This window comes from Phocoena sinus, chromosome 13 (genome assembly GCF_008692025.1).
Source record: "Phocoena sinus isolate mPhoSin1 chromosome 13, mPhoSin1.pri, whole genome shotgun sequence".
NCBI classification, from domain to species: domain Eukaryota; kingdom Metazoa; phylum Chordata; class Mammalia; order Artiodactyla; family Phocoenidae; genus Phocoena; species Phocoena sinus.
The window spans coordinates 61,876,549-61,898,877 of NC_045775.1; the positions used below are offsets into that span (position 1 = coordinate 61,876,549).

At 37.6% G+C, this 22,329-nt stretch overlaps 1 protein-coding gene across 6 annotated transcripts in view; it reads right to left on the minus strand.

Moving 5' to 3' along the window:
- Positions 1–22,329, minus strand: part of EXOC6B (exocyst complex component 6B) — a 729,400-nt gene that overhangs the window by 149,809 nt on the left and 557,262 nt on the right. For 5 of the 6 annotated variants that reach the window (XR_004352738.1, XM_032652455.1, XM_032652454.1 and 2 more), the window contains one exon: positions 18,059–18,132. Coding sequence is in view for 4 of the 6 variants with exons in the window: in XM_032652455.1 (XP_032508346.1) it covers positions 18,059–18,132 (74 nt within the window). In the remaining 2 variants the exon portion in view is untranslated. Of the gene's footprint in view, positions 1–12,572; positions 18,133–22,329 lie in introns of those variants that run through there. The other variant, XM_032652459.1, reaches the window with a different exon arrangement.

Below are 22,329 nucleotides of genomic sequence, written 5' to 3' on the forward strand. Positions count from 1 at the left end.
TCTAGGCACTAAGAATAAAGTTGTTCACAAAATGGGCAAAATCTCTACCCCCATGAAATCATTTTCTAGTGGAGGGAAAGCGAATTAAATAAGATATGTAAGATATATAATATACTAGAAGATAATAAATTGTTCAGAGAAAAATGAAGCAGGGAAAAGGATAGAGTTTTGCTTTGGTTTTGGTTTGGTGGTGGGGTGGCAGGGGTAGTGGGAGAGTGAAATTACAACCTTAAATAGGAAAGGCCTCTATGAAAAGGTGAACTTTAAATGACTTGAATAAAGACCTGAGGAAGATAAAGGAGCAAGAACTACAGGTATCTGGAAAAGGGCCTTCTAGGAAGAGTCGATATCAAGTGCAAAGGCCTTGAGATGGGCCTGTACCTGACATATTTGAAAAACAGTAAGGAGGCTATCAGAGCCAGAGCAGAGTGAGGAGAAAAGAAGTAGGAGATGAGGTCAGACAGTTAAGTGGTATGTGTGTGTGCCTGAAAATTCTATAGTATCTTGTAGGTCATTAAAAGGACTTAGGCTTTTACTTAGAGTGAAATGGGAAGTCATTGTGAGGTTGTGGACAGAGGACTGATGTGATCTGACTTCTGTTTTAACTGTTTCATGCTGGTTGCCATATTGAGATCAGTCTATAGAAGGGCAAAGTCACAACCATGGAGACTAGTTAAGAAGCCATTGCAAGAATACAACGAGAAATAATTATTACTTGAATCATGAGAAAAGAAATGATAGTTATAAATGGCTGGCTGGTTTCTGGATATATTTTGAAGGTAGGGAAAACACGGCTTGCTGATAGACTGGATGTGGGATGTGAGAGAAAGAAAGGAGTCAAGGATGACTTCAAGATTTCTATTCCTAGAAGAAAGACCAGAATTGCCATTAATTGAGGTGAAGAAGACTGCAGAAGGAACAGGCAGGAACTTAGTTTTAGAACATTTTAAATTATAATAGGATATAACACATTAAGAGTTTTTTAATTATTTATACAGGATGAAGATAAGTATATTTCTGGCATGGAGAATAAGGCCATGTTACATTTTCAACGCATTAATCACTTTCATTCAAAATTCCTAACTGCCTCAGCAGGAATTATTTGTAAACAAGAAGTCATTCTAAAAAAGATTTCAACATCTTGAATTGGTTTCAGAGTTTGGACTGACATTCTGGCCTAATTTTGGAGCTCAGTTAGATGGGATACATGCATCTCAGACGGATACAACAAGGATGAAATGCTGGATGAACTCTAAGGGTGCACGTGCATTAAGAAAAATGGCCCCCATCTGGGCATAGACATAGAAAGGGAACACCTGACACTTGAACCCAGGTGCTCACCAGGGTTGGAAGAATATGACCAAGTGTTTCATCTGAGAAGTTACCTCCTGTTGAAACAGTGAGAATAATTTACCAGGTGAGGAGCTATTTTCCTTTTCAGCATGAACCTTCTAGCTGCACGGTGCTGTTCCTAGGTAGGCTTCCCTCTTGACTCTCACTATAGAATGTCCTCCCTATGCTAGGGTACAGGGACTACCAGCTAAGTTCCCTTTCCCCATATTTGGTCCTTCCTTTCCTCAGGGTTGTGACCTCTGCACTTCATTTAACAAGATTAAAGTGAAAATGAAGAGCATGGTGTGGGAGGAAAATAATGAACACTATTTATTTAAGGGAGTTTGAGTACAAATATTATTCAGAAATTCAATCTAATTCCATTTACTTCTGAAATGACACAAAACAATATTAAGTCAATGCATTCAGAAAGCAGTTATGAAAGCATAATACCTAATAGGAACTATGTTACCCACTGGAGGAGGGGGAATTTGAGGATAAATGAAACAGGGATCCTGCCCTTGGTGAACTCAGAATCTAATGGGGAAGGCAGATGATTAAACAAGTAATTACAAAGGAATTAGTAACGAAGGGACATATAAAATGTCAGGGATCCAAAGGGGGAACAATTAAATCTGTCTGAGGAGGTTGGGAAGAATTTATAAAGGAGATGACATTTGAGCCAAGCAGTTTAGGAAGGGAAGGAGTCTGTCACTTTATTAAGGGAGAGCGCTCTGTGACAGGCAGAGGGGGCCTAAAGCTTGTCCAGTTTTTGGATCAGGGAGGTGTAAAGAGTGGTCCTGGTAGAGATTACAGGGGGAAAAATGACAGGAAAAGGAGACGAGAGAGACAAGCTGGGACCAGACTTGCTTTGCTAGGAGTTTGTCCTTTGTTCACTGGGCAACAGAGAGCTCTCAGGCTTTTTAAGCAGGTAAATGACATAATCATAACTGTGTTTTTAAAAATCAGTAGGTAGCAGAATGAAAGAAAAGAAATAAAAGATGCTCAATGGTAGTAGCATAAGACAGATCAAGAGAAGAAGTAAGAATAAAATAGTTTCATACTTAATAGAAAGAACCATGAACATACCCACTATCCACTTCCATTCGCCTTCCCCATTCCCCAAGCCTATCATTACCTCCTCCAATGAAATTAACTGTCTTCTTTCACTATCATTTCATCAAGCAGACAGGGAAAGAAAAGAGGTTCACACAGATAGATAGATGTAGGAAGGCAGCATTCCAGAGAAAACACATGTAAAACCACCTTCTCTCTTTTAATGATTTCTATCAGAGGTTTTAAGGGGAGGAAAAATTAAGAGCATCATATAGAACTCTAATCATACTTGGATTTAGACCAGGGAAGCACACACACTACAAATGCTATATTAACAGATGATTAGCAGTATACAGTCTAAAAGGAACGATACGTCTCCCCTTGCCTCATAACACACATTCACTTTCAGTGATGTTGCTAATTTACTATTGCCTGAGATAGTCCTTTTTAATATAGCCTTGGGGTACCAGTAGCTTCGGAGAACCACTTTCTCCCCACTGTCTCTCCAAGTCTCTTGCGGTGCTAAGTCACAGAATACTACAGACTATACTAGCAGTAGCTTTTAAGGCAGCCAGAACATTGCTGTAGAGAACCTGCTACTTGTCTTCATCAGGCCCAAAGCATCAGAACTCTGGGAAGAATGTGGGAGGCCTCTTTCTGGTTGATGTTTAGCTTAGGTGAACACCCACACCTCAGTCTTCAGATTAAGTCCCTAGAGCATATTTTTTTTAGCATACTCTGGAAAATAGAGACCTCACACCTTAGCTCTTCTAGCCAATAGCCAGCTAATTTGCTCTTTCTATAGTAACACTGGAGACAAACAATGGTTTGAACATTTTTTATTATTAGCAGGGAATTAAATTTCACACACAATTTTAGAGACACCGTGAAGAGTGAATCTCAAATGTTTTGGTCACAGAATGCTTTTATAAAACTAAATAAACAAAAGAAACAAAATCAGCTCCTACTGACCCATTAACCAGAAAGGCAAGAATCATCACTTCTAATGGCTCAGCAATGTCTCCCTCTTTCAAACTCATGCAATGCTTGCACAATACTTAATTTGTTACTTAAACATATACATTTTACTAGTAGTTAACTTTTATAAATATCAGTCTTGTATTTCTTACTAGATTGTAATAAGCTAACGCTAAATTAGAGATGCATCAAATCAGATTGCAAAAAACCTATCACAGGACAGGGCAATAAGAATTGAAAACCAGACATTGATAAATTCATGCCCTTACTGATGTTCACGGGCTACTCAATTTTTTTTAATGTGTAGCAAAAAAAAGACATGGAATAAAAACATAAAGGTACCCTCATACCTATCGTATTAACCAAACACTTAAAATCTATAATTTATAGACTCAGTGTTGGTGAGGCTGCTGTAAAACTAGTGCACGAATACACTGCTAGGTGTACTTTAAGTTGGTATAATAACCCTTTGTTATAGGAACCAACAATACATTTAAAAGCCATAAAAATGTTTTTATAACTCTTACATAAAGAAATTACCTTAAGGAAAAATTCAGGTTAAAAAAAAGGCTATAAGTATGAACACATATATTATAATTTAAATATGAAAAGAAAACATTAGAAATAACTTGTAAGTTCAAAAATAATAATGGCTAATTAAATGATGGGATATAAAACTGATGTACCATTCATAATAAAAACTCTAAGCAAATTAAGAATTAAAAGAAACTTCCTCAACTGATGAAGAGCATAAAAAACTTACACCTATTATTATATTTAATGGTGTAAGACTGACTACTTTCCCATTAAGATCAGGAATAAGCAAGGATATCTGCTCTCAGCACTTCTATTTAACATTGTACTGGAGGTCCTGGTGCAACAAGGCAAGAAACAGAAGGCATCTACGTTGGAAAGGCAGAAGTAAAACTGTCTTTATTCACAGACGTCATAACTGTCTACCTAGAAAATCCCAAAGACTGTATAAAATACTACTAGATCTAATAAATGAGTTCAGAAAGTTTGAGATTCAAGATCAACATACAAAAACCAATTGTGTTTCTATATACTAGCAATGAACAATTAAAAACTGACATAAAACAATAGCATTTAAAATGTACATGAAATACTCTGATTAATTCTAACAAAATATTTGCAAGATTTGCTGAAAAACTACAAAGCACTGATAAAAGAAATCAAAGACATAAATAAATGCAGAGATAGACTATGTACATGGATTAGAAGACTCAATATTGTCAGAGTGTCAATTCTCTCCAAAGTGATTTACGAATTTGATAAAATCCTAGTCAAAATTCCATCAAGGTTTTTTTGTAGGAATTGACAAGCTGATTCTAAAATATATATGTAAAGGACCTAGAGTAAATAAACAATTTTATTTACTCTAGAAAGAAAAGAAAAAACAGTTAGAGGACTCATACCATAGTACCTGATTTCAAGACTTAATATAAAAGTAAGATCAAGACATAGCAAAAGGATAGACACACAGATCAACGGAACAAAGTATAGAGCCCAGAAATAGAACAATACATATAGAGTCAGTTGACTTTTGATAAAGGTGTCAAAGCAAATCAATAAAAATACATACTCTTTTTAACAAATGGTGCTGGAACAACTATACATTCTATATAAAAATATGAACCTTGACCATATGGTATATTATATTGAAAAATTAACTCAAAATGTGTCAACAGAGATGAAATGTAAAAAAACCTAACACTATATATAGCAGTCCTAGAAGAAAAATAGGAGATAATCTTTGTGACTTTGGGTTAGGCAAAAATTTCTTAACATAGGACACATGGAGCAGGAGCCATGAAAGAAAAAAATGATGTCACTGAGAACTGTATTTTATTAAGATAAAACACTCAAACTTTTAGAGAAATACTATTAAGAAAATTAAAAGCTACAGACTAGGGGGAAAATGTTGTCAAACACATATCTAATAGTGAACTGTTAATCACAATATATAAAAGTCTTTTACAACTCAATAATAATTCTTTTTAAAACTGGATGAAAGATTTGAACAAACACCTCACAAAAGAAGAGATACAGATGTCAAATAAGCACAAAAAACAATGTTCAGCATCAACAGTCATTACATGAATGCAAATTAAAACCACCACAAGATACAACATACCTACTAAAATGGTAAAAATGAAAAGAAAATTGACAACACCAAATATTAGCAAGGGTGCAGAGCAACTGCAACTCTCATATATCGCTGGTGAAAATGTAAAGTGGTAAAGCCACTTTGAAAACAGTTTGATAGTTTCTTATAAAGTTAAAAATATACTTACCATATGACTCAGTAATCCCACTCCTAAGTACTCTAGAGAAATGAAAACATATGTCCACATAAAAACCTTTACACAAATCTTTATTGTGGCTTTTTTTTCATGATATCCCCAAACTGGGAACAATCCAAATATTCATCGACTGGTGAATGAGTCAACAAATTATCCCCATAACGGAATATTATTCTGCAATAAAAATGAAGAAACTACTAATATATGCAACAATATGAATGAATCTCTACTAATATATGCAACAATATGAATGAACCTCAAAAGCATCATGCTAAGTGAAAGAGGCCAAAATGAAGAGTATGGTTCCATTTATATGTATTATTCCATTTAAATGACAAAACTGTAGCATCAGAGATCAGAACAGTCATTGCCAGGAGCTGGGAGTAGAAAGAGGAGACTCATTGCAAAGAGGCATAAAGGAATTTTCTGAGTAATGGAAACATTCTGCATGTTGATTTGGGTGGTAGTTACACAACTGCACAAGTTTGTAAAAATTTACAGAGCTGTATGTCTAAGAAGGATGAATTTTACTATATGTTAATTATGACTCAACAAACCAACAAACAAATAAAAGACTGTCACACCAAGTGTTGAAGAGAATGTGGAACAACTGGAACTCTCATTCACTGCTGACAGGTATGGAAAATGGTACAACCACTTTGGAAAATAGTTTGACATTAAAAAAAAAGAAGTTAAATGTATACTTCAACAATTCCACTCCTAGTATTACTCAAGAGAAATAAAAACATATCAATATATCTACACAAGCACTTGTACATGAATGTTCATTAGCCTTATTCATAACAGTGTGAAATTGGAAACAACAAAATGTTCACAAATATAGCAGGCGAATGACCAAATAAAGTATGATATATCCATATAAAGAATATCACTCATCAATAAAAAGGAATGAACTATTGATACATCCAATACCATGGATGATCTTTTTTTTTTAACCTGTGTATGTTTATTTATTTATTTTCTTATTAGTCATCCATTTTATACACATCAGTGTATACATGTCAATCCCAAACTCCCAGTTCATCACACACACCCCCCACCCCTTGCCGCTTTCTCCCCTTGGTGTCCATGTTTTTTCTCTACTTCTAGGTCTCAATTTCTGCTCTGCAAACCGGTTCATCTGTACCATTTTCTAGGTTCCACATATATGCACTAATATACGATATATGTTTTTCTCTTTCTGACTTACTTCACTCTGTATGACAGTCTCTAGATGCATCCATGTCTCTACAAATGACCTAATTTCGTTCCTTTTTATGGCTGAGTAATATTCCATTGTATATGTGTACCACATCTTCTTTACCCACCCATTCATCTGTCAGTGGGCATTTAGGTTGCTTCCATGATCTGGCTATCGTAAATACTGCTGCAATGAGCACTGGGGTGCATGTGTCTTTTTGAATTATGGTTTTCTTAGGGTATATGCCCAGTAGTGGGATTGCTGGGTCATATGGTAATTCTATTTTTAGTTTTTTAAAGAACCTACATGCTGTTCTCCATGGTGGCTGTATTAATTTATATTCCCACCAACAGTGCAAGAGGGTTCCCTTTTCTCCACACCCTCTCCAGCATTTGTTGTCTGTAGATTTTCTGATGATGCCCATTCTAACTGGTGTGAGGTGATACATCATTGTAGTTTTGATTTGCATTTCTCTAATAATTAGTGATGTTGAGCAGCTTTTCATGTGCTTCTTGGCCATCTGTATGTCTTCTTTGGAGAAATGTCTATTTAGGTCTTCTGCCCATTTCTTGATTGGGTTGTTTGTTTTTTTAATATTGAGCTGCATGAACTGTTTATATATTTTGGAGATTAATCCTTTGTCTGTTGATTCATTTGCAAATATTTTCTCCCATTCTGAGGGCTGCCTTTTCGTCTTGTTAACTCCTCCCCAGTTAAGAGGCTGATATAGCTTTTGCTGTGGAAAAGCTTTTAAGTTTCATTAGGTCCCATTTGTTTATTTTTGTTTTTATTTCCATTACTCTAGGAGGTGGATCAAAAAAGATCTTGCTGTGATTTATGTCAAAGAGTGTTCTTCCTCTGTCTTCCTCTGGGAGTTTTATAGTGTCTGGTCTTACATTTAGGTGTCTAATCCATTTTGAGTTTATTTTTGTGTACGGTGTTAGGGAGTGTTCTAATTTCATGCTTTTACATGAAAGCTGTCCAGTTTTCCCAGCACCACTTATTGAAGAGACTGTCTTTTCTCCATTGTATATCTTTGCCTCCTTTTTCATAGATTAGTTGACCATAGGTGTGTGGGTTTATCTCTGGGCTTTCTGTCCTGTTCCATTGATCTATTTTTCTGTTTTTGTGCCAGTACTATATTGTCTTGATTACTATAGCTTTGTAGTATAGTCTGAAGTCAGGGAGTCTGATTCCTCCAGCTCCGTTTTTTTCCCTCAAGACTGCTTTGGCTATTTGGGGTCTTTTGTGTCTCCATACAAATTTTAAGATTTTTTTGTTCTAGTTCTGTAAAAAATGCCATTGGTAATTTGATAGGGATTGCATTGAATCTGTCCATGGATGAATCTTAAAACATTATGCTGTATGAAATTCCCTTTCTGGAATTTTATATAAATTCAAGAACTGGATGTATCAATAGTTTATTCTTTTTATTGATGAGTGATATTTCTTTATATGGGTATAGCATAATTTATTTAGTCATTCACCTGTTATATTTATGAACTAACCTACTGGAAACATTTCTTAGGCTATAAAAATAAAGGTTTTATAGCTTATAAGACTTATAATCCTGGAGTAAGCATTAAATACTTACTGGAATTTGCAGGTACAGGAGTCCCATTTTCCTGATGGTTAAGGAGTTGAGACAAAGAAGGGAGACACTAGAAGTTTAATAGGCCAAAAAAGAGTTTTCTTTCTCCATCCTTAAGGGGTTTGGAAAACTGCTCACACAGCAGTTAGAAGAGACTCCAAACAGCTCTCTGCTAACCTACTGGGAACAGATCCTAAATCCTTGGATCGACTGGGATCTTGCCTATATAACTAGTCACCAGAGCCAGGTTTTCTTTTCCACTGGATATTCTTAGCAAATGTTACTGTGTAAAATATCAAAAGGCAGTATCACAAGCTATTCTAAGAAAGTGAGCTGTCCTTTGACACCAATGCTATCCAGAAGGGCTTCAAGCCCAAGTTTAATTTCATTTCATGTGTAAGAATCCCTTAGTCACATCTTAAAATGCCATATCATCTCTCTCTCTCTCTCCATATTTGCAAAGAGTTATTTTGCTCCTGAAATGAAGAAAGACCAAGAAGGAAATAATCCTGGCTAATCAAGGAGGGACTACTTTAAGAGATAAGCATCCCATTGATACAGCTGTGTGATCGTGTAGGAAACTGGTTCCTTTGCAGCTCTCTGCTTGCTGATAGGTGTCCTACAGAAAGACTCCTTCCTGGGTATGGCTGCCTCAGAATCAGTCTTTCTGGATTGTCCCTTTGCCTCTTCAACTCACTCACTCTGGCTTGCTTCCCACTGTAGTTCTTTCTTTCACTTGGTTCCTGTTCCATCTTTGCTTGCCCCCTTGAGACATGACACTTTAGTCCTTTTGGTTCCCTGTCTTTACTGATGCTGTCTGGTTCCCCTTTCATAGTTTGTTCTATGTCATTTCTTTACTGGTTTCTGAACTTGCCTAGTAGGAGGGTTTTAACCCTCAGATCAGGGTTCTGGACACTCTTTTTGTTCCTTGTTCCCCAGGCGCCTATGCTTGTAATGGTGGCTCCCAGATAGCTAATTCTCTTACAGCTATGGGGGGCTTCTTTCTTGGCAAACTGAAATATGCCCCAATTCCCTACATCTAGCCCTTTGTTGTCACTCTCTGCTGCCCTCCAGCGGCTATCAGTAGGATACACTTGTCAGAAATTAGTTCCAAGGCCTGGCTCTACTGTCTTTTCTGTGGCCTATGAGCGTCCTCTAATAGGACACTAGACAGTGTAGTTAATGCAGATGAGATTTGTGTTCGGAACCCAATAGGCTTTAACTCAGCCAGCACTACCACAACAGCCTCTGATTCCACTGCTACTCCCAGGGAAATTCATTGGTGATGACTTTCCTGTCCCTTCTCTTGAAGATGTGATTATCTGAGAAATTCACAAATTCCAGGTTTATGGGTATGCATATCCATGCTGTGTTGGACGTAAAACGAGACCTCCTGAGTTTCTGAGGCTTGGCTTCTTGGGAAAGCAGAGAGCAGTGCAGTGGCTCAGGCTAGCCTAGCAGCTGGCCTCACAGACTACCTAGGTCTTTTATTGTTTAGCATGAGGATCACAAATGCTGTCTATGAGCTAAGGTAGAAATAACCAGGTGGCTTACTATGCTACGCTTATTAGCTCTTCACACAAGAGTTGAAATGGAATGCAACTCTAGCCTCTGAACTGAGAGACTTTACTATGAGGCTATCTGGAGTGATGCTGGCACCATGCCCACATTAAAAGTTACAGCTGTTTTACTGGACCAAAGGGGTAGCAGGGTTGTCACAGACTAGACTCACACTTCTGGAAAAGGTCCTTCTAGCCACTACTGGAAAGGCTGTTCTATACTCTGGTGAAATCTCTAGGTGGCAGATCTCTCTGCCTCCAGTTTAAAGTAGGAAGTGGTGGACAACTCTGTTGACCAAGCTTTAGATTAGGTTAGCCATCTAACCCAGGACTGTACCAATATGGGTTGCCAGTAACAATGGATAATCTTAGCCTGGGAGGCCCATAAGTCAAAGGCCAAATCCAATGCATTATTCATGGGAAAATACATCAAAAGTCTGGTGTTTTGTCTCCTGCTACCCAAAAGATTGTCCACAACCCCTCTAACTGAAGGTTCTTCACTCATTGCTTATTTCCACATATCTGCCATTAATTCAGTTTAAAGACCCTGTCATTAATGACTCAGCATTTCCAGACACACCTCCTCCCCAGTTAAGAGGCTGGTATAGGTGAGACAAAGTCTCAGCAGTTCTAGAATAAATTCTCCTCCAATCAACCAAAAGCACTCAGTAAATCCCAGAATGTGTTACATATTAATGGCAATTCCTTCTATAAATTTTCTGTGGTGGCTCCAGTTAATAATGTCCCAAGCAAAGTAAGGGGATATATCTGATTTGCAGAAGCTGCAGCCACATCCCGTAGCTGAAGACCTTATTCACCTGTGCCCTATCCTTGTGTATGCTGATCTAGTGTTGGCTTATATGAGGTCAAAGGTCTAGCTCAGTAGAATCTATTCTCAGAAATGTTCCCAATTTTCTTCTTCTTATCATTATTCTACAAAACCGGACCCAAAGGTGTTAGCTCTTTTCTACTTGGCAATAGGAATTATTTGCTGTCAGAACTTCCTTTAAGGTTAGAGGTATCACTGTGAAGGTTATAAGTGTCTGTCAAAACAACATGGGCAAAACAATTTTGTTAATACAGCCAGAAAAACCTGCTTTCAAAAACCAAAGGACTACCTTTGGAAAGGAAGTATTTCAAGTTGACCATCTTATTTATGCCAGGCTGCCAAACATAGCTAAACGTTTTTTTCTGAAAGCCTGCTTATCAGTATACAGCACATTTGGCCTTGTCCTGGGGATCTTTCCAGAAAATTCTGCAGCTGTCCCTAAAACTGACTAATAGAGCATCAATACAAAAAATAAAAATCTAGACAAAGTAGCATTTCCTCAAAGCACCAGGGCCACCTGAAGAGAGATTTTGGGAAGGGCAGAATGTTAAAAAGGCCTATGTTACAAGCATGGGCAAACTACACCAGAATGTAAGCTCCACAAGGGCAGGGAACATATTTTATTCACTACACTATACCCTCTATGCCACTGTACCCACTCTAACAGTGCTAGGCATAGTGTTGAATGAATGAATACTTCCTGATTAAGGAGGTCTATATCTACATTCAAGTGCTTGCTGTGCCTATGTCAAGACATGGCCTATAGTCTGCAGGAACTTTTAGTGGCTCTGTATCAGCAGAGATTTGTGCAGGAGTTCTAATATATTAATATTACTACATCCTCTTCTAATCAACAAATGCCTTTGGGATATGATAACCTCAGATTTCATTTCGGAAATGACATCTACCCACATATACATGCTATATATGCTACCATATCAGTTGTGCAGATAATCTTTTCCCAGATAATGTGCTTTATGGCTTAAACCATTCCTTCTAACCCCACCATTAACATCAGTTATAGAAATGACATCTTCTAACTTTATGAGTTATCAAACTGTTTGATTACTAACCCTGGTGCAGATGACTCCCAGTTTTATAGGCCATTATTCAAGATCAACAAAATATTTCAGTTGAGCACCTGGAGAGTATTTCTACTGACAACATTACTGATCCACACACGTCACTACTAGAGGGTTCATATACCACTATATTTTCCTCCACCGAGAATATCCTTTCATAAAAACTTTCCCCTACTACCTACGCCCACACCTCCCTTCTTTACCATGACTCAGTAAATACCTGGGAAAACTACAGGCCACCACCCTTCCCTACTAAGAAGTACATGTGGGGGATGGCTTTCTTCCAGTTTAATACAGCTTAAGGGTTGTGGTGAAGACTGATCCCTGAGGCCTTTTATGTGGGCCTGCTCTACCCCCACCCCAGCCTCCTATGTAATCGCCTGGTTAGGGTGAAATATTATAAAAGAAATTCTATTGAGCCTCATTTTGATATGTGCCATATCAGACAAAATCAGTTTTTGATATAAATGGATGTTCTACTGAGGCTAAAATATAAGCACAGTTAATATTTTTTCCATAAGCACCAACAGCAGTCATGCAAAGGGGACATGTTCCTCTTAATGGGAATATTGTTCATTAGACTTGAAGGTAAGGCAAAAAGAAGGGAAGGCAATTTTATTCAAAAACCAAAATTTTATTGAATAGGATCAAGATAGGAGGGGAAATAAAAGGGGAGGTGTCTACACAGTCAGATTCTTGAGTGGTTCTCAGGTTTCCCTACCTGATGCTGACTAACTGAAAATACTGATTTTACCTTTATACCTCTAATAGGCATAACATCAGAATCTGTTCAACGTCTCCAAAGAAATATACAATTATTTCTCTTAGGTTCTATAGTTGTTTTTAAGGCAGTTTAAGTGCCTGCAATGGAAATGCACTGCATTTACTTTAGACTGAAGGTTTAGAAATTGGGGAATAAGTGGCCTAGAGGGAATGTCACCAACTCAATCTAAAAAAAGCCACAGATATCTTGGGATGGCTTTGCTGTATAAGAGTTGTTGCCAACAAGCTCCATTCAGGAGATCTGATGCAATGTCACAACCTAATTCATTCAGCTTTATAAAAACTTATGTATATTGGAAGTAAAAAACAGTTGGTGCCAAGGAACAGAGACGTTTCTAAAGAACATATTCAAACCTCTTCCTGTTGGTCAGACATGGAAGGTGAACAGCTAAAATTTAATAAATAATGTAATAATTATCTGGGGAAGTTAAGATTCTCTCACAATGAATGGAAAAAACAGAAATGTGAAGTGTTTCAGGGTAGCCTGTAATAAGCAGCATTTGATGAGGAGATACAGAACATAAAAAAGAGGTCCATGAAGAAGCTGGAAAGTAAAAGCAGAGAACAAAGAAGAGAAATTAAGAAAAGGGGATTTAAAGAGATTAGTTTAATACTTAAAGGTGGCAAAACAGTCTAGATCCTGGTTAAATCAATACACACACACATGCACACGCACACACAGACACACACAGACACATGCATACAAACACGCACACACATTTTTACAAACAAAACTTAAATCCAGCTCTTCTCCATGTTTGAAATACCTTTACCCCTAATCAACACCTAACTTCTTCTCAGTTTAACTCTCCACATTTTCCATGAAATATTTTATAACTACTCAGGCCTACAAAGACCTCTGTACTTCATGGCCATTTTTTGTACTTAGAGATTCAATCTTGCTCCTGATTTGCATTGTTTATGTCACATGATTATATAAAAGTCCTATATTCCAACTAGACTGTAAGTTGGAGTCTCTTTTCCCATTCCTTGAATTTGGGCTGGCCTTGTGACTAGCTCTAGCCAACAGAATGTGGAAGAAGTGATATTTCAAGCATGGGCCTCAAGAGGTTTTCACACTTCCTCTTGCTCTCCTGGAACCCTGCCAGGAGGCCACGTGAATAAGCCTGGACTGGGCTGCTGGCTAGTGCGAGATCACAGGGAGCAGAGAAGAGTCGACTGAGCTAAGGCACGCGACCTCAGGCAAGCCAGAGCCCATCCGGCAGCTGATCTCAAAGTATGAGTGAGCTCAGCTGAACCTAGCCAATCTGTAGAAACTTGAGCTAAATAAATGGTTCTTGTTTTAAGCCAATGTTTTTGGGTGATTTGTTATGCAGCAAAAGCTGTTGCAATAATCGAAACATACACAGTTGTTTTAGCATTCCAATGAAATACTTAATCATATGTGCCTTATATTAGAATCAAGTATTTGCTGTTCACCTCTTTGTTATGGAGGGCAGAGACTGTATTATATTCATTTGTGTATTCCCACAACACCTAAGTTGCGCTTTGTTCACAGTAGGCACTCAGAGTTTGACAAACTGAAATGAAAATCATCTGAAGTTCAAATTCCGGTGTTCATCAGCATAATTTACTTAATGTTTAACAACAGAAGAAAATACAAACCATAGTACTGCTTAAGAATCAAATAACTACTGAGGATCTACTATTGGCCTTGTGTTGTTATTCTCAATTATGAACCATTAAGGGCCAGCAATTATCAGTACTTGGAATATAAATGCTACTTCAAGAGAGTTAATAAGTGAGCCTTTAAGCTGTCCTTCTCAAGATTTAGCATTAACCCAAATTTGGATTTCCATAGAAATATGCACATAGATTTGATACATGAATGTGAAGTTGTACTGCAATCGTACTTTTATGAGCTTGGGAATATAGAAATTATAAAGTGGCAAAGAAGAAGATTTTGATTTGCACTAATTCACATTAACAGCTGGTTTTCTAAACCCAGAAACCTGACAAATGAGCTATGTAGGTAAATATACTTTAACTTTGACGTGCTATAAAAGTGTAAAATATCATGAAAGCCTGTGTATTCAAAATGTCATTTCACTTTTTTCCTTAAGAAGTAGAAAAATTAGAATAGACAGGACGGCTCAGAAAGGATGAATAGTTTTGCTATCCACATCTAATTTGCTTCCTAATAAAATTCTATGGCTTTTAAATGACACTCTGCTATTATAGTCTATACAGAGATGAGTTCATCAAATATTCCATGTTTTGAATATTTTAAAAATTATCATTCAATTGATAGAGCCTGAAACACTGTAAAGCAAAAGAACATGAAAGCATGATCAGAATGAATATATTCATAAACCAATGAAGAAAATACACTCAATGACAGTAAAAGAATATCCTTGCTGCACTGAACTGGGGACAAATCCCCTTTTTGCATGGGTGCACGTATGTATCCTATAACTTGCCTTAACTTTAACTTCTTCCTTTAACTTCGGCCATTCCTGATTAATATTGTTATCTTTGACTTATAAAGGGCATAATGGTTAAATCAGGTAGTAAGGTGGATAACTGAGTCAGGACCTTAAAAGGTTTAGACAGGCTAAATAAATAAGAATGATTAAAATCTGGTTTGTTAATAGAATGTCAAAAAGGAAAACGCAGACCAAAGAGAGTAAAGTCTTCAATTGTGGTGTATAAAATCAACCACATAAAGACTAGATATGGAATGAGTAACAATGCTACACGTGAAAAAGATTCAATTACTAGCAGGTGGAAGCTCAATAAATCAGGATAGAAAGCCTGTCCCCCAAATTGGAGTGCATTAATAAAAATACAAAGAGTGAAAGGGTCAAAGTTAAGTGAGACATATTTTAGCCAACTTAAGAAATACGTTTCTTTTTTTTTTTAAGAAATATGTTTCTTATAATCAGATTGTCTTGAGGTGGACCCTGCTGCTTTGGGGAAGCAAGTTCTCTTCAAGGAGAATATTCAAGCACAGTCTAGGGTGCTGTACAGGGATTCCAAGTATCAAGCCAAAGGTTATATTACATGATTTTTAAGATTAGCACCCAGCCCCCAAAATTCCATAACTCTATTTTAGCATTGCAAAGAGTACAGGCAAAAGGACACATACTCAAGGACACCTAGTCATGTCTCGTTTGAGGTCAAGCTATCTCCTTTGAAACCACACTTCCAGACTTTCTATTATAATCCGCACATCTCTTGTAGTTCATTAGCTGCTCACTTTAAAAATGATGGCCACTTTAAGTTATGAGAATGACTAAGATGAACTGCAAAGAGATAAATATTTTCAGCACGGGATGTGGAAAGATAATTTTTGTCACACTGATTCAACCTACCTGAGGCCTGCTAATAATGAGCTAGGCAAGTTTTTCAAATGATCTAAGAAAAATGTAAGCTGCTTTAATAGAGACAGACATAAACAGAAATTAAGTGATAGATTCAATAGCAAGAGGCATATTCTTTCATGACTCAGTGAAATTTTGGAGTTTTGGTTTCTACTACTAAAACTTCGTAATCGGAACTCTCAGAACAAAACTGTAACAGAAAATAGGAACTTAAGCATAAGCAACAGTGCTCACTGAGAGCTCACAAGTACTTGAACATTCATCCCCAGCTCAGATCCACCTTATTTTGGCTGTGTTTTCTAACTTATTCCCTTAGTTAACATTTTCTGTGAACACTAGTTGCTTTCCATAGGGACCAAAACCACAAACTCGAGAGAATGACCACACTTCCTTTCCATGAAGAGTGAGAAGGGAAAAATTTTTCCTTGGATGTGTTTTTCCAATGAAATTCAATTTCTGCTTTCCAAGAAATGCCAATTGGCTCAGAAGTCTCTGAGAAGAAACAGTGCTGGGAAAGTCAAGCAGATACCGCTCCACAAAACCATAAAGCAAAATCCCAATCTTTCAGGTTTACATCAGCCAAGGGGTTAAAACCTGAACATCTCGGTTGAGTGGCTGAATCCACAGGTGGAAGGTGTTAAGTGTGGAAAGAGATACTCAGCTGCATTTGGGACCATGCTGGGAAAGCCTTTATGTGTAAGGGAACCCCCACCTCAACTCCTAAATATTAAGTTGACACACGTTTCTGGGACGCGGCCTGAATCCTCAAACTTTGGCGGGTCTATAGAGACACAATTTTCTGTTTTCTGCTTAACAGGGCTTTCCAGAATTGTCATCAGATGACAGATTACACCACCCATCCACAAGGATTCAGGGGTAGCTCAGGCCATCCATTATGGGTTAAAAGCTGTTCTAGCATGAATCGAGTCACAGTAGTAAGGAGACTACCAATACAAGGGGTCCTACAGCTTTAAGAAATACCCTGGGCATCTAAAAGTTCTCAGAATGCAAACTTTGTCAGCTCTGAAAACAAGAGGCACTGCATCATTATGGCAGGAGAAACAAAGCCAGCCCCCTTTTAAAAAACAGACAAAAAAAAAAAAGATTGTTTTAATAGGAGAGAAGCATCAGTCATTGATTCTTACTTCATTCACACTTTCTATCCAACCCCATCCATCTTCAGAGTGAAGAGATGACAGAGCCCAGTTAACTCTCTCCCTTTCTCGGCCCCCACCCATACTGCTCCTCTGTACCCAATCCACCAAGGCCTACCAACCCACCCTTTTCAATCTGCAAGCAACAGCTCTATAGCACGACTCTTTCTATCTAATGGGCTTGCAAAGCTCAGGTATACCTAAGTACCAGCTTTCATCACATTACTTCAGTAGGGTTGCCTGTCGGGTTAGCATGACTGGTCAGGGCCTTTGCTGATTATCTAAAATGACCACTTAGTCACTCATGGCTGACCGCATTCTACAAAGGAGGGGATGACTTAAGACTTAAGGCAACAGAAAAAAGTCAACAAACCAAACCAACAATCCAGAACGTAAAATATTTCATTTTTCTTAAATGCTACTGCCCTCATTATCTGCAAACAAAAGTCCTCTGGGCAGGCAGTCTCTGCATCAGTGCACCTGCTTAGCATTGGTTTGCTGAGCTATCTTTTTGCTGTGTCTGCAGAAGCCAACTATAGCACAATGGGTCACATCACTTGAGGGTCACTTGAGTCCCTCTACATTCTGGGTCCCTCCTCCCACCTCCTGCCTTCCCTTCCACCCACAAAACCTTTAACTCCACCATAGCTAAGGATCCCAGATAGCTAAATAAAAGAGGTGGCCTCAAACACAGGGAAAACCCCTTAGGTCTCCAGTGTGAATCGCCAACGCCAATCCCCCTCCCCTCCCCTTTTCCTTAAGACCTGATGGTCTTCAGTCACACATCTTAAAAGAAAAACAAAAAACAAAAACACAAAGACTTACTTGTCTCAAGTCGATGAAGGCCAACTGCAGCGTGTCCTCCTGGAACCCAGGCACCGGGCCGGATCTGGCAAACTCTGTGGGAAAGAAAAGAGGATAAAAAGCGCCTTTAACTAACCATGGACAGGGAGATTGGCAGACGGATGACAGGGAAGACAAGAGAGGCTGGGGGAGAGGAGGACCAAGCTTCTAAGGAGTCATGTCTCTCTCCCTTCAGCTTCTTTGTTTGCCCTTCAAAATTCGTGTCATCAAAACACCATTAATTCCAGCATCCTGACAGCAAGGAAACTGTACTAATTCGACCTGAAATTTATTCCCATGAGCTGCGCTGGGCTTCAGAGTATTTGTTTTGTGAATGGACAAACAACTTGCAAAGGAGGAGGGAGTGGGGGAGAGAAAAAAGTTTTTCCTCTCAACACAATAAAATCTTCAGCTGTGAAACTCTTTTCAGTTCCGAAAGCTATTTATATTTTAGATCGCTGAAGGAATTTTCTAATTTCACGCCTGTCACCTCATTCCCCAAGCATTTATCAAAAAATATTCCCTGCCACATCATTAATTATTCCCTCACTGATTATTTGTATTATCTCATGAGTGCATTATCGCCAACACACACACACAGACACACACTCACACACACACACCAGCAGCAGAGGCTGCCCCAATCTAGTGCTTGGCTCTTCAGTAAAAGAGTACTGCAGATATGAAAAGACCCATCTAAATAAATCTCACAGCAAAAACTTAGGAAACATTTGTACATGTCCATCCTTCTAGTGTATTCTTTGTTCTTGACTTCTACTTCTATTCCACTCTCAAAAATTCTTTTTTCTCTTCCTTCTATCCCAATTTAGTCTTAGGTCAAAAGAGACCACATGAATGCTATTTGCAATTTACAGTAGCGCCTTGGGTACATGCTCAGTTTATGACTCTGGCTTCTACATTGTTAATAAGAAGATAACTGCACAGGGCTATAGGGACAAATACTAGTAACAGTTAAGAATGTCAGATTTTATTGTCCCTAAGCCCTGCTTATTATGCAATCAAAAGGTCTTGTTTAAGCCCCTACATACACACAAGACACACACACACACACATACATACAGAGCAAATTCAAAAGTTGGACAGTTACTAACTACGCCTTGAATTCTCTCTGTGAAGCCAAAGCATGATAAACATTTAACATCAATCTACTATTTACCTCAAAAATAACAAGCATCTGCTCAAAGCAAATATGAAAAGGAATGTTTTCCTTTCAATTATATTTTTCTTCAGGAATGAATTTAAGAAATTATAGGAAGATGGTATCATATTAGTCTTTTGAAATTAAATAAAATCCATCAAGATATTTGCATATATGTCTGGAAAATTACTTCAAACGACTAGTAACTGCATAGATTCAAATGATGATTTATGAACAATGACAGGAATTTCTGTTCTTTAAAAATATTTTCCATCTAGGAAATGTCTACTAGGTTTTCATAAAATCCTTGACCTACTTTAAAAAATGTTATCAAGGTGAGTTGCAGGGAACACAAAAACATTATGTGAAATGAAATTTAAAACAAGTTATTAAACGAATTGTATGGAACACAAAGTGTTGTGCAAATGTAACACAAAACATTCTTCTTCTAGAGATTTTAAATAAAAATGACTCAAATGGAAGGAGATAAACGATATAGAATGATTAGCACATTAAGTTTCTATTTACTTTGGAAAGAAAATTTATATGCCATTTATAAATGAATTCTATATGTATAGCCCAAATGATTAAAGTTTTAAAACATGATGAGAGCCATGTTAATAAAAGCTTGACAGAATCCATCCTTCATATCTTACAATAGCCATTATCTGTGATAACCTCGTATATGGCCACTGCTCAATTACAAGTTTCCCATACTATGCTCCTGTAGAAAGCAGTTCTTTGAATTATAGCCACAGCCACTCTTTTTGAGTCTTGATTGTCAGGTGGTCAGCTTACATAAGCTTCCCGTGCCTGGTAGTTTCATCCAAGGTTGGCAGATTATCACTGTTGCTCCCGTATGACATAACAGCTATGCTGCCTCATCTGAAGTCCTCTCTGTCAGTAGGAACCCTACCTGAGTCAAGATGCAGCAACTATCACGGTGTTCTGCTGCCCTACACATGTTCAGTTCAACAGGATTGCCCTATGATACATGGTTTGAATGCCTGAGAGGTGGCTACACATTCTTGAATCTCCTTATTGGGCATGCCCCCTGGGGGTGACATGATGCTGATGAAACCACTCAGGAATCTGGATGTGATACATATTTAGTCAGAGCTGTACTTTATAGACCTCATTTTATGACACACTGAATCTTCCAGGTTCCCAGAGGACATGGTGGCCTTTTAGATTTGATTTTCCTTTTATAAATCAGGGAATGAAAATTACATCATGTGTGACAAAGTAAAGAGATTAATTTTTGTGTATAGCTTATGGAAATGTTTAATTACTATATATTCAACTTCATATTTACATTTTTTTCTCATTGTTTTATATATGTAACTCTTGTCTTCCCATGTAGGCAGTAAAGTACTTAGGGATAAGGACCATATCACAGAACGTAGCAAGTATTAAAAACAGTAGATGTCCAACAAATACCTATATATTAATTTATAGAAATAACAAGATTAACTAATTACACATATTCTTTACTGCCAAGGAAAATCTTTGGATTGCAATAGTAGGGTGCCTTTAACCTGAGTATCAATAAGTAGGCTTTAGGAATTTATAAGCTCCCTAAAATTAGATGCCCAATGATTGAGGAGATGGGCTTTGGGTCATAAAAATCAGTTTGAGCTCCAGTTACTAGCTCTAAGGCCATGTGCAAACTACTTAATCTCCTTAAAGCTTCAATGTCTTTATCTCAAAAATAAGGGTAACAGTATATTCCTTATAGTGCTGCTATGAGGATTAAGTGAAACAACTATGTAAAGCAGTTGGCAGAGCACCTGGCATATCATAATTGATTATCATTACAATTAGTTTTTTGTGGAAATATGTGTTTCTTTGTGAAGAAGGTTCATATCTTTTATTGACTTCTCAGAGGGTTGGTGACCAAACAAAGGTCAAGAGACACTATTCTATATCCAGGACAAAACATTAGAAGAAATTCAGCTACTATTCAGTTATGAGTTAGTGAGTTGGTATTGAAAATTTATAGGCAAATACTTAAGTACTTCACTTAAAGGAAGCTGATATGACTAATTACTAGTGTATTAGCCACAGCACAGTAATTTTCACTGATATTATTTTAGAAATCAATAAATGCATGAAATAGGTCTCCCATAATTTTGTGATTCAGTTATTTCCTTTAAAACATGACTGTTCTTCTACAGCCAATTTTTTCCATATATGAAAAATGTTAATAGTGTAAGAAAGTGTGAATATTTTTTTAAATTAAAGTTTGTATTTAGTCTGACGTCAACTATGTAAAATACAATATGAATAGAAAACACGACAGTAAGCATTTATTTCATAATGTTAACTGAGGCTGTTAAAGAGAGGAAGATTACAAGGGATTTTATTATTCTTTACATTTTATAAACTTTAAAAATGAGTAGAGACCACTTTTATAATCAGAGAAAAGGAAATAGAAGGACACACACACACACACACACACACACACACACACCCCTCAAAATTATTTAGTGCTATTTTCTCTAGTAATAAGAGATAGAACTTGTTCAAGATTTAGATTTATAGGCAACTGGGATTGATTTGCACACCCATGTCCTCAGAGGCTGCTTGATAGAGAGAAGGAAAACTACACATGGGAGGGGACAAGGAGCCCCAAGTCTGCGGACACATATACAAACTGATTATATGTACACACAGAAGCTTTTCTTTAGAATCATGAATAAAAACTTTCCTTCTTTTGACATCATAAAAAGGAGTACATGTCTGTACTAGTGGCCAAGTGGAACCGATGGATATATGGGGCACAGTGAAAAAGTCTCTTTCTGGACTTGTCTCTGGATTCCAAGGTCTGTGGTATGTTTTCAGTCTCTAAGTGGCTTAAGCCAGTGCCAAAGTTTCCAAAGGCTGGAGTTTGGCAGAGTGGTCCTCCACTTAACACAGAACCAAATCCTACCTTTGACTACCTTATGTTATGTGGGGACTGAATCAAGGTTCCAATGAGGCTGGCAAGAAAGCTTCCTCTCGGAAAACTTGTTCAGGTTAGTGGAGCCCCTGACCAGCACCCAGCCATCCTTCAGAGAGCTCGGCTCTCCCCAGCAGCTCTTCCCTGCCCTTG